This window comes from Stenella coeruleoalba (genome assembly GCF_951394435.1).
Source record: "Stenella coeruleoalba genome assembly, chromosome: 2".
In the NCBI taxonomy this organism is placed as follows: Eukaryota; Metazoa; Chordata; class Mammalia; order Artiodactyla; family Delphinidae; genus Stenella; species Stenella coeruleoalba.
In genome coordinates this window covers 66,350,524-66,364,035 of record NC_137147.1, presented here as the reverse complement: position 1 = coordinate 66,364,035, position 13,512 = coordinate 66,350,524, and the positions used below count along the sequence as shown (strand labels likewise).

The following is a 13,512-nucleotide window of genomic DNA, read 5'->3' as shown; positions in this document are numbered from 1 at the left end:
GATATAAAAAATACAATAATTTCAAAATGCACATTTGTGTAATTAGGTTTTCCTTTGGAATCTTTCATTAAGCCTCAGTAACAAAACCAGAACAAGTAGACATGAGTGTGAAAGGAGTGATCTGGATTACATTCACATGAACAGGTGTCCAGCAAGGGACCAAGTTAATGGTTTACCTCATCACAAGTTAATTATAGATTTCTTACTCTTGGAAGCCAAGTTTTAAAACTGTGAGTAGTCAGAATTGCGAGTGTAGCTAACGCCAGGTTCAGAATGGAAGTTAAATAGCATGCAGTTAGAAGAAAACCCTTTGCAGTAAGATTCCTTCCTAATGATTAAATGTATTCTGAATACTCAGGGAATTTCAGTTAACGTGAAAACACTTCATGCTAACTAAGTTCTATGTAGAAAAGAAACCTGATCATAAAGTTGTTAATAGGAAAGCAAAAGCATCTTTTTTTAGTAAATTTATTTACTTTATTTATTTATTTTTGGCTGCGTTGGGTCTTCGTTGCTGCCCGCAGCCTTTCTCTAGTTATTGCAAGCGGGGGCTACTCTTCCCTGTGGTGCGCGGGCTTCTCATTGTGATGGCTTCTCTTGTTGTGGAGCACAGGCTCTAGGTGCGTGGGCTTCAGTAGTTGTAGCACGAGGGCTCAATAGTTGTGGCTTGCGGGCTCTAGAGCACAGGCTCAGTAGTTGTAGCACACGGGCCTAGTTGCTCCACAGCATGTGGGATCTTCCAGGACCAGGGCTTAAACCTATGTCCCCTGCATTGGCAGGTGGATTCTCAACCACTGTGCCACCAGGGAAGCCCCAATTTTCTTACTACAGGGCATACTTTAAAATACAATAATAAATTTAGAATAAAAGCTTTACTAATCAAAATATTAAGATACAAAATTAACACAAGTTTTGCTAACACAAAATTGCTAGTGATAGCAATTTTTGAATTTAATTTTTGTATTAAAAAAATCATTTTATAGCTTAAGTATTATGAGTAACATGAATAAGACCTGTAATTGTTACTTCTGATTTTCTCAGTTGCTCTGAATGTACCTAAAAAAAAGATCTGAGAACAGTCTCTATTCTTCTTTGTATGTAACCTTCTCAGTCTAGTAAAAGAAAAGACTACCAAATTTGATCAGATCTAATTCACAATGAATTAGTAGTTAGTCTTGCTTTTTATTTCTCAATAAACTTTACTTAATAAATGAATTCACGTATCAGTTAAAGAAGAAATTTTAAAAGGGTATTAATGGAAATTTTCTACTATGATTCAAGAAGAAAAAATGGCAGTATTGTTTTTATTTATTTATTTAGGCTATGTTTTGTCTTCGTTGCTATGCACGGGCTTTCTCTCTAGTTGTGGTGAGCGGGGGCTACTCTTCATCGCGGTGCATGAGCTTCTCATTGCAGTGGCTTCTCTTGTTGCAGTGCACAGGCTCTAGGCGTGCGGGCTTCAGTAGTTGTGGCATGCAGGCTCAGTAGTTGTGGCTTGCAGGCTCTACAGCACAGGCTCAGTAGTTGTGACGCACGGGCTTAGCTGCTCCGTGGCATGTGGGATCTTCTCGGACCAACGCTCGAACCCATGTCCCCTGCATTAGCAGGCGGATTCTTAACCAGTGCGCCACCAGGGAAGTCCCAGTGTTGTTATATTTAAATGGAGAGTAGAAACTTAGATCAACTTGCAAAGTAGTGGGTATTTTTCAGTAATTGGTATTGGCAATTGTTCTTCAAATATAAAGAGTAATATTCCTGGGGAAAAGTTGCTGAATGATAAAGGTAAAATTCTTTTCCAGTAAGTGCTGTTTTCTCTAATACATGTTTAACCCAGATAGAAAACAAAGTTTCTATCAGAAAAGTCAGTCATGTCCTCTCTTTAAGAGTCTTACATAATTATGACTATGAAAATCAATATGGAGAGAAATACAATTCTATGTTTAAGTTACATGTTAAGAAAATAAAAACAATTACAATTTACTGAGTGGGTATTAAGTGCCGAGGACAAGTGCATTTATAGGTGGCATCTTGTGTAATCCTCATGTTTTACAAACACGATAACTGAGGCTGGAGGAGGTTATGGGACGTCCCTAGGGCCACATAGCTAGGAGGGAGCAGAGCTAAGAGGGTCCATAACTACAAAGTCAATATGAAATAATGAAACGAGGACTGGACAAGCAGTTCAGAAACCTGGATTCTAGGCTTAGAGCTACTACTACCTAGGTATGTTACCTTGGGCAAAATATTTCACTTTTTGGTCTTTAGTTTATATTTTTATTTAGAAGGTTGGTTTTACTGATTTTTGAGGTTCTTTCAAGGTATGAAATGCATATTTTGTCTTTAGCTTGAAAATGAAAGGTCTGTCTAAAGTAATGATTCTCAACTCTCATGATACTAAGGGGAGTGTGCTGTGAACATTACAGGGCCAGAAAAAGTTGAAAAGCAACGGTGTCAAGTTTTTTGGGGTTTTTTTAAATTTTATTTATTTTTGGCTGCATTGGGTCTTCATTGCTGCGTGCGGGCTTTCTCTAGTTGCGGCGAGTGGGGGTTACTCTTCGTTGCGGTGTATGGGCTTCTCATGGCAGTGGCTTTTCTTATTGCAGACCACAGGCTCTAGGTGCATGGGCTTTAGTAGTTGTGGCACATGGGCTCAGTAGTTATGGCTCGCAGGCTCTAGAGCGCAGGCTCAGTACTTGTGGCGCATGGGCTTAGTTGCTCCATGACATGTGGGATCTTCCCAGACCAGGGCTCAAACCCATGTCCCCTGCATTGGCAGGCGGATTCTTAACCACTGCGCCACCAGGGAAGTCCCCAGTGTCAAGTTTTAACTCCAAGTGTAACTCAACTTTTTCAGGCAAGTCCAGATAGAAACTGGTGACGCTCAAGGTAAATCTTAAAACCACTGATGATTACGAACCATCTCATCAGAACTTTTTTACTGATCATCTTCACCTTTCTATATTCATTAGACACACTATTAGAACCCAGATATTGATGCATATGCTGCTAGGATATTAAGGAAAAATATTATTTGCCCATCTGGGATGAAAAGAACTTTATATGTAATAATTTGGGAAAGAGGAAGAAGAAGTAGGAAAAAATAGATGTTACCACATAAATATTTCCAGGTCCTACAGCATTATATACTACCTGTGATATTAGCACTCAGTATGCCTTTACTGATTAATGAATCAATATTCCAAATACTAAGTTCAATATATGAGAGGTTTAAGATATGATTATATGAAGTTGCCCCCCACCGCCCAAAAAAGACCAGAACTGAGGGAAAATAGCTATTGTACAGTCTAGAGAATAATTAAATTTATATTTAAATTTCTAATAATAGAAACTAAGGACATATACAATTTTATACTCACACAGAGGCAGCTGACCAGGCTAGACAAGTTGACATGTCGTGGAGCAAACATGTGAAGCTGCTGAAGGCATGAGATGGCCTGAGCTTGGACAAGGCAGTCTGGGTTATCTTGCATCACTGCACAACCCAACAGACAGGAAGTCCTTAGGGTAGAAACAGAAGTACTGTTACCTAAAATGAGAGCAGAAAGCTTTTAATAATTGGCCTATAAAATCATTACCCTTTAAACATATATTACTGGGCTTAAAATTTCTTTTTTCCCCCAATCTTAAACTTAAGGTTCTGTGAAGTAAATTTCTTCTACAAAAGCAGGGATAATCCAGGTTATAGACTTTTAGATTATGTTAGTTATTTTTAGTCTGAAAGATTTATGGTAAAACAAATCATTAGGCAAAGAAGAACCTACGACTATCTTCAGTTTACATCAAATTTTCATGAAAAGTAGAATTAGAAAGTGCTAATAAACTTCACCCTGCTTGTATTGAGAGTTGCTTTCATATATTAAAATCATGTACTTTGCATTTGAATAGATCAGAATAACTGAGTTTGGGGGCTTTGTCATTTATATCTTAAAAGAGATAGAGTTCTTTAAACTATTCCATTTCATGTCTGTCATTTTACTTGTTAAGGGAAGCATTTTTAGGACATATCTAATCTTTCTAAATATGGTACTCCTTATCTTTTCAAGGTAAGAAAAATAAGACTAGCATTTATTTTAACAAAATATACGGAGCACACCTACTGTGTGCCAATCACAAGGGTTTTTCACATTTTCTTTTATTTGATAGAAGAGGAAACTAAAGCTTAGAGACATGAGGATTTCCCCAAAGTCACCCAATTAAGTAATAGTTGGTGAAGCTTAGATTAAGTTTCTATGTTTTTTCTATCATGTTGTCATCCAGGAGTCAAAGTCTTCCCAAGACTGTTCTCAACATTCTGCCCATATATTTGAAAAGAGCATTCCGCTAAACTTCACTTTACTGAGAAATGTTTGAGTCAATAATAGGAACTGAATTCATTTTTACGCATATATTTTTATGTAAAACATCACAAAAGCAGCTATGCATACCTTGTAGTTCTGGACCCAGTGTAGTAATAAGGGCATTCAAACAGCGACCAAGGCTTTGGTGAACTTCAGCATGAGTAGGAGGCACATTTAACAACAACATAATAATAAGAGAAAGGGTTGGTTCTGCATGTGTATAATAGAGTGGGCCAGCAGAATCAATTATCAATGAGAGAGAATGCAGTGCCCAGGTCTGTGAAGACAGAGAAAAACAATTTAAAATGTTATAGCAGCATTAAGAAACATAAAACACAATGAGTTGTTCTTTTGTTGAAGCAAGTGATAATGTAATAGCACAGTAAAGTATTTGTGTGTTATTACTAACTTGGAGAGAGAAATGGAGAACTTCAGGAGTTTTAAGAAAATTTTTCTCTTTAAATCCAGTAAAAAACAATCGAGAGACAAATGCCTAATTTAGAATGGCATATGTGCATATATCTCAGCACTAAGAATTCCATACAGTGTTTGGTTCTTTAGCTAACAGCTTGAACTAAATCTGGTTTGTTGAGAACTGTTTAATCTATATAGAAAATGAAAATTCAAGTTTTTAAAAGACTCAACAATATCTACAACTACATGCAACAATTACAGACAAATCTCTTGAACACAGTGTTGAAGAAAGCCAGACATAAAAAAGTACATACCATATGATTCCATTGATATAAAGTATAAAAGCAGGCAAAACTAATATATGCTGTTGCAAATTAGGATAGTGGTTATCCTTGGTGGGACAGGTAGTAACTAGAAGAGAACATGAGGAGACTGTTTGGGGTATTGATATTGCTCTGTTTCTTGATCTAGGTGCTGGTTACATGGTGTATTCAGTTTCTACACTTTATTCACAGAGATGCACACTTCTAACAGGTGCAGTGTTATAAGTATATAAAAATAAATATATTCATAAATATAAATATTATAAATATTTATATTTATAAAACAAATATACATGTTATATATAATATGTATTTATGTATTAAACAAACAAAATGCCTTTGAGCCAAATCTTGCCTGCCACCTATTTTTTAGAAATAAAGTTTTGTCGAAACACAGTCATGCTCATCTGTTTACATATTATTTATGGCTGCTTTCCTGCTATAATGGCAGAATTGAGCAGTTGACAGAGACTGTAATAACATGTAAGGCCTAAATAATTTACTACCTGGCCCTTTATAAAGTAAGTTTGGCAACTCTGGTTCAAACAATACTGGCCATACACTGATAACCACTGAAGCTAGATGATGGGTATAAGAGGTTCCTTATAGCATGTTCTCTACTTTTATGTATGCTTGAACTTTTTATAACAAGAAGTATCTGAAGAGTCCTCCTTTTAGGAAATCAACTAAGAAACTTTTACCCCTCTTATCAATAGATGTATACGAAAAGCTTACAGTACTTTAAATGCTACAAAAATGAACTCCCATTAGGTGAGAGATAGCAGCAATCAAGAAGAGTCAGATTTGATGACACTGGATGCCATGGAAAGAACAATTTAAATTAATCAACAAAAGACAGTCAATATAAAAGGGTGTGTGTTCAGAACAGACTTCTTGAAGGGGAAAAGGAGAAATATAATAAACAGAAGCAAAAAGTACTGTACTAAAGGAATGAAGAAGAAAGAATGGAACACCTTATAAATCAACTCAAGTAACAGATGATGTGAAAAAAAGAAAACTATTAGTAATACGATAACTCAAGAATGAAAGCCATGTTGGATGTTGAAGTTTAACAGGACGGTGGTTAAACTGGATGTTGGAATACTAAAAAATGTGGATTATCAGAAAGGAATAGAAACAGAGGAGAGCAATAGGAAAAACATTAAGTGCAGATACGAGAATGACATGTGTGGGAGGAAAGTAGGAAGATCAGCTTAGGAGAAGACCAGTACTTTGGGTTAATAACAGAGAAAGTTTCTGGGTCAGTTGATGGGACTTCAATGAGAAGTTGATTTAAGAAGCAATATGCAGGTCTTCCCTGGTGGCGCAGTGGTTGAGAGTCCGCCTGCCGATGCAGGGGACACGGGTTCGTGCCCCGGTCCGGGAGGATCTCACATGCCGCAGAGCGGCTAGACCCGTGAGCCATGGCCGCTGAGCCTGCGTGTCCAGAGCCTGTGCTCCGCAACGGAAGAGGCCACAATAGTGAGAGGCCCACATACCGGGAAAAAAAAAAAAAAAAAAAAAGAAGCAATATGCAGTTTCCCCAGCTTTTCAGTAAGGAAGTGGTAAGATGAAAATCTTTCAGGAAAACATTTTTGGCTTCACATCTAGGGAGAGTTGAAAAGAAAAGAACTTAAACATAAAGTGACCAGGTAGGAGGCTACTGTAGTAATTAGGGACACACAGGGGGGACAGAGATACAATAAGGGGATTAAAAAAGCAGGAAGAGTAACAATCATTCAAGATGTGATTAAGATATCAGGAGAATGATGATTGACAGAAATGGGTAAGATATGTATAATAATATGGTAAAGTGGTTAAGAACATGAGTTCAGAGTCCATGACTTATGTTCTTCACCTGACTCCACGATATATTAGTTTTTTAGCTGTGAGCAAGTACTTAGCTTCTATAAGCCACAGTTTTCTTTCTGTATAATGGGAATATACATACTAGATTACTGTGAGGATTAAATATGTTCATATGTTTAGAAGAATGTAATACAATGCATGGTACCTGTTAAGCTCTACAAAACAGTAGATGTTATTTTAAGATGGAAGGGAGATCCATTTTCAGAAAATGATATTGAATTTGACTTTAGACACTGAGTATGAAGTAAAGATACTGAATTTGAATTTTAAAAATCCATCAAGGTTAACAATGGCTTTGATTTTATTATGGAGCAAGAATTATTTTATAAATTAGTAATGGTCAATAAAAACATAATCTGCATTATCTACAAATCAAGAATTTCAAGGAAGGTATCACATGAAGTACTTACCTGCACATCAGGAGAAGTGCTGTCCTGAGATAAAGTGTAAAGGATTCCAACACAAGAATTCAAATGTTGAGAAGAACTTATTCCTCCCAAGTACCTATGTAGGGATCCCAAAGCCAATGAGTGTCCTGTTCTGGTAACTGCGTCCCTTGCTGATTTCAGTCTGTGATTATGGAAACAAAAATAAATGACAATTACTGAAACAAAACCAATGCATGCACAGTCACTTAGGCAAACTTTCTGTATGAAGAGTTGCAAAATTCAGGAATATATTTACCGTTAACTGATAAAAAAAATTCTGAAATAACCTGAAAGGTATCTTTAAAAGAAAAAATTTTAAATAAAAATGTCTTTACCATTATCAACAATTATTTAAATATAAGCAATTTCAATATCTCTCAGAAATACACACACACTAAATTCATATGGCAGGCATTATTACTTTATCATTAAGTTATACTTTAAAAACTCTCATTGCTGAGATACTCTAATTCCATATAAAGAGAGTTCCAACTCAAGAACTTTGATTTAAAAATTAAATATAGTAAGAGAACTCATTATTTATTAGGAGTTTTCTTATGAATTGTATACTAGTTTAAGCGCTTTATATTTGGTCCTTTAATCTGCTCAACAATCTTGAGATTCACACTACTGATATTATCAGTTCCTTTTAACAGATGAGGAAATCAAAGTGACTTAGTCATTTTAGCCAAAGTGACTCTTACAAAGTAACCAACTATTAAATGGAAGAGTTGGGATTTGAACCGAGTTAGTAATCTGACATCAGACGTTGAGCTCATAACCAAATCAAGATACACATATTCAATAGACTAGAAGGTGAAAGCGCTGCCTGCATTACTACCACCACTAATCATATAGCTTTATATATGTATAACTAATATAACCATGAACTTTATTTGCAGTTGTTTTATTCTTTCATACTACTTTCATGTTTATTATCTCATTTACCTTAATATTCTTAGTAGGCAGGGTAGCATTAATAACCTTCTATATGAAATAGAGGAAAACTGGTTGAGAGGATTAAGTAACATGCTCACGGTTACAAAGCTGGTAGAAACAAAAATATAGTTTATGTTTCCTGACCTGCAGCCTTCTCTCTTTCCATTAGGTTGTTCTTACTACCTATCATCTATATTTAACATGATAAAACTCCATAAGCTTCTTACTCCCAGAGTCCACTGATGGCCTATTACATCACTCATATAGATAGTGATCTTCCTCATATAAAAACTAAAGCCAAACAACTAGTAATAGTTTTATGTTCCAAAACAAGCAGGCCAAGGTGGGGTGGGGGCGAGTTCTCCTTTATTTTAAAGTATATTTCTCAATTTTTTAAAGTTAATTATCAGAATGAAGTTTCATAAGTTCCAACAAACCAACAAGCTACACCCAGTTTTGACACATAGTCCATGAGTATTAAGTAAGAAATTCACTTACTTGTCAAAGCTAACTTGAGCTAATACAGCAGTAAAAGCTCCATCATCAACCACTTGGGCTAATCTAGCCCATGCCTCTGCAGCTGCACATCTCAAGAGGGGGCTGGGACTTTCTAAGGCTCCCATCACCAATGCGAGGACAGGTCTTCTCATTTCTTCTGGACCCAAATGTCCCTTAGAGCCAGCCACATACTGAAATATGTAAAAAACAATCCAAACTTGCAACTCTAGTAAATTCTCTTATCCAGTTTGGAATGTATATTCTGGTTAACCAAATATGTTCATATTTGGTGATTACTCCTTTAAAAAAAAATCAGAATACCAAAATCCACAGTAAACATACATAATTTTTCTCATGAAGTACTTTAGAATTTTAAACCTCCAGGCAAACAATATGGTAATCAATTATCACTGTAGTATATATGTGTTCAGAAGAACATTAATAGGGATTTCCATAAAATAAATGATCAGTGAAGCCTATTATATTTTACTTAGAAACAATCAGCCATAAATGCAACAATGAGCCAGATTTGGTCCATAGGCCATAGTCCGCCAATCCCAGATCTGGGATATTAGGGTTGGTAGGTTAAAGCATGGTTCTAAGCCAAGATTATAAGTTTGATTTCTGACTAACAAGTTTTATATGGAGAAAAAATAAAAGGGGAGGGACTTCCCTGGCGGTCCAGTAGTTAAGACTCTGTTCTTCCAATGCAGGGAGCGCGGGTTCGATCCCTGGTCAGGGAACTGAGATCCCACATGCCATGCAGTGTGGCCAAAAAAAAAAAAAAAAAAAAAGGTAAAAGGGGAATTACAAATCCTGAAACATTAAGAAAAATCGGGGGGGGGGAAAAACCAGCCCTTTAAAAACACCTTCCCCAACCTACTTAGTTGGCCATACATTAGGGAAAAAAAATAATAAAGCAAACGTGAATTTTTAAAAAACAGAATTACCTTCAAGAAACTAGAAACTGAAGAAACAACATGTAACTGAACTACTTGTTGACGAGCTCCTTTTGTATGCTTTATACTGTCCAAAAGCTGTTCCAGTATGAGAAGCCTAAAATCAGAAACAAGATTTAAAGATAAAGTCAGTCAAAGGACAGTACTGAGTATCCACTACAAATTTGTTTTGTTGCATTTTGTTGGAACTACTAAAATGAGATAAACTGTTGTCAAACACACTGAAGCATTTTAGGAAATGAAAATATATCACAACCAATGCAAAAATATTTTGATTATGTGCCATTATGACCGTGGGGGAGAAGCATTATTTTGTGGAGAAATAACAACAAATGTATCACTTAATACAGATTTACCCGGGCAAATTCAGCTATTTCAGCAACTATTTTCTAAACAAATATTTTGAAAGTCACTTGCGTCAACATTTTTGCTCTTAATAACAGGACATACTGGATTCAAATACATTCCTTCATTTTAAAGGTAGCACTGACTTCAGATAATGAGAAGCAGCACAGCCTTTCGAACCCCAACCATACCTTAAACATGTACTTGGGATCATACTATATATAACACAGTTTTTACACTTGCTTTTCTCACTTAACATTACCTCTTTAGCACTTTTCAAATCAATTTTTATTCTTTGATAATTTTCAGGAAGCCAAATTTTACTACACACATACTACAATTTATTCAACCATTCTCCTCCTGGTGGAGAGCAAATTTCTTATTTTCACAATTCTATGATGAATATATGCACATTACTTTTGGTGTGGGGTTGAATGTGTCCATGGGTTTTAATGTAGCTTCCATAAATTGTTTTTCATGTCCTTTTTTAAAATCCATTTGTTGAGATTAAAAATATGTAACCATGAAAGAAATCACCCCATTTTTTCCCATCAATTTCTCCAATGTTTAGAAACATTGCTTCAGAGCTCTGAACTTCCTTTCCCCCACTTCTCTCCCTTTAAACCAGGAAAACTGAAATAATTTTTAAGAATACTTCTTCCATTGTGAACTATCTTGATGGTAGGCATACACCTTATAATTTATCTTCATTTCTCTAGTATCTGGGTTTGTCATGTAGTCAGCAGTCAAATGTGCTTGTTGAACAATATAAAGGACAGTTGCACCCAGTGAGTGAAAACAGGGCATGACTGGCTGAAGATGGCACATGGGTATACTTTTACTCAACTCTAACGTACTTGCAATAGTATCTCTGAGCCTGTAACTAAATCTCTATCGTTCTGGTGAGGCCACAAGACCCAAATACAGTTTTGTTCCAAATGACAATTCTGTTATCAAAACAGAATAGATATGGGTATTGTGCTTTAAAAAACCCAGCTGTGGAAGAAGTTAAGTCAGAAAAAAGGGAAGGTGTGAAGTTACATGTGTATGACTTGAGGAAAGCAATATACATAAAATCAACTCAGAGAATATAATAAACATGGTGGATCACTAAAAATTTGGGGAAAAACCACGGTAACTCTAAGTAGTCTATTTAGTTAAATATTTATTTCCTTATTTCAAGGTTAATTCTGTTCATCATAATAAACCTGAAAAACTCAGAAAAGCACAGGAAAGAAAAATAAAATTCACCCATAATCCCACCATCTGGAAAGAGCCACTATTAACATTTGGCATCTTTGTTTTAGTCTCTCACCGGTCCCGTTCCCACCCCAGGTATATGGATATCATTTTTAGAAAACTGGGATCACAGTGTATATACTTTATTAGTAACTCTTTTTCATTTCCCTAAACATTAATCCCATCTTATTAATTACTGCACTGAAATAATTTTTTTTCTCTTTTTTCTCTTGGCCTCCTGTGATATTTCTTTTTTATTTTAATTGAAGTATAGTTGATGTACAATATTATATGTTACAGGTGTACAATATAGTGATTCACAATTTTTAAAGGTTATACTTAATTTATAGTTATTTAAAAATATTGGCTATATTCCCTGAGTTGTACAGTATATCCGTGTAGCTTATTTTTTACGTAATAGTTGGTACCTTTAATTCCCTCCCCCTATATTGCCCCTCCCCCTTCCCTCTCCCCACAGGTAACCACTAGATGGTTCTCTGTATCTGTGAGTCTGCTTTTTTGTTATATTCACTAGTTCATTATGTTTTTAGATTCCACATGTACTGAAATAATTTTAAATAGCTATTAGTATTATACAGTCTGGCAATACAATACCTTATTTACCCAGTTCCCTAGTTTGGGACATTTAGGCCATTTCTAATTTTTATTATAAATAACTTGATTAATGTATCATATAAAAGTTTTTTCTGCCTATTTTCCAAGATTATATTTAAGTCATTATGTTTCAAGAATACATTTATGCCAAAATTGCCTGCAGGAAGAAAAATTAAGGATAACCATATGGTTAGCCTTATGAATTTAAAACCTAAAACATCATTATTAGATCACATCCTAGTCACCTGCTATAATGGAACTGTGTCATGTTGAAAGTAGTAAAAATACTTAAGGTTAGAGCTTGAGAATTTTGTTACATTATAATAAAACCTGACCTGTACTATTTTCTTGCCCACATTCATGGGCCAAAGATTGTAAATGAGACTACCAGAGCCCAAAATATTTTTCTCCACCCTTTACCCCCAAATTCTGACAGAGATCACAACAAAACATTCTGAATCTTCAGGAAGATAGAGATGACCAGTTTTCAGTAATACTGAATTGGTATTCCTAAGTAGTATCAATTATAACATATAGTTATTAGTTCAGAATGAAATTAGATATTAAAAGTTTTGAGTCTGGATGAAATAAAAACACATAGGTAACTAAGTAAACAGCAAAGACATAAAATTTGAAAATGCTGATTTACCTTACTTATATTTTCAGAGAGGGTGTATAATGGTGAAAATTTTCACTACTGAGAACTATAACTATCCTTTCCCTCTCTCTTCATCAACTCACAATCTACATTATTTTATAGCATTTTTAGCAGTGGTTCTCAAACCTGGCTGTACACCAGAATCACCTAAGGAGTTTTTAAAAATTTCAGTGCCCAATGTAGTATGCATACCATTACTATTAAGTCAGAATCTACGTTTTAAAAAGTAGTTTTAAAAATCCCAATGATTGCAATGTACAGTCAAGGGTGAAACAATCTTCAGGTGAATTAAGCAATTCATTCTTTGCAATTAGGTGCAAAATATATTGAAAAGTAACCATAAACAACACATACACAAGATCAGTAATAACTTCTTCTCTGTGTAAAATATCTTGATATTCCAGAACTTTAAACATTTTAGTGCTTTAAAATTATCGATGCGAAGTTCTCTTATTTTTAGAATCCTATAGTCAAAATAAAGATAATCAGGGACTTCCCTGGTGGCACAGTGGTTAAGAATCCGCCTGCCAATGCAGGGGACGCGGGTCTGAGCCCTGGTCCGGGAAGATCCCACATGCCACAGAGCAACTAAGCCCATGTGCCACAACTACTGAGCCTGCGCTCTAGAGCCTGAAAGCCCCAACTACCGAGCCCGTGTACCACAACTACCAAGCCTGCACTCTAGAGCCCGTGAGCCACAACTACTGAGCCTATGTGCCACAACTACTGAAGCCGGCATGCCTAGAGCCTGTGCTCCGCAACAAGAGGAGCCACCAAAATGAGAAGCCCGCACACCACAACGAAATGTAGGCCCTGCTCGTCGCAACTAGAGAAAGCTCATGTGCAGAACGAAGACCCAATGCAGCC

The 13,512-nt window shown here is 35.9% G+C and overlaps 1 protein-coding gene across 8 annotated transcripts in view; it reads right to left on the bottom strand.

Annotated features, from left to right (window-relative positions):
* Positions 1 to 13,512, bottom strand: part of HEATR5A (HEAT repeat containing 5A) — a 113,620-nt gene that overhangs the window by 34,152 nt on the left and 65,956 nt on the right. For all 8 annotated transcript variants that reach the window (XM_079906475.1, XM_079906474.1, XM_079906476.1 and 5 more), the window contains 5 exons: positions 9,780 to 9,885; positions 8,830 to 9,020; positions 7,375 to 7,534; positions 4,446 to 4,635; positions 3,378 to 3,547 (listed from right to left, as the gene is read on the bottom strand). In XM_079906475.1, the coding sequence (XP_079762601.1) occupies positions 3,378 to 3,547; positions 4,446 to 4,635; positions 7,375 to 7,534; positions 8,830 to 9,020; positions 9,780 to 9,885 (817 nt within the window). The remainder of the gene's footprint in view (positions 1 to 3,377; positions 3,548 to 4,445; positions 4,636 to 7,374; positions 7,535 to 8,829; positions 9,021 to 9,779; positions 9,886 to 13,512) is intronic.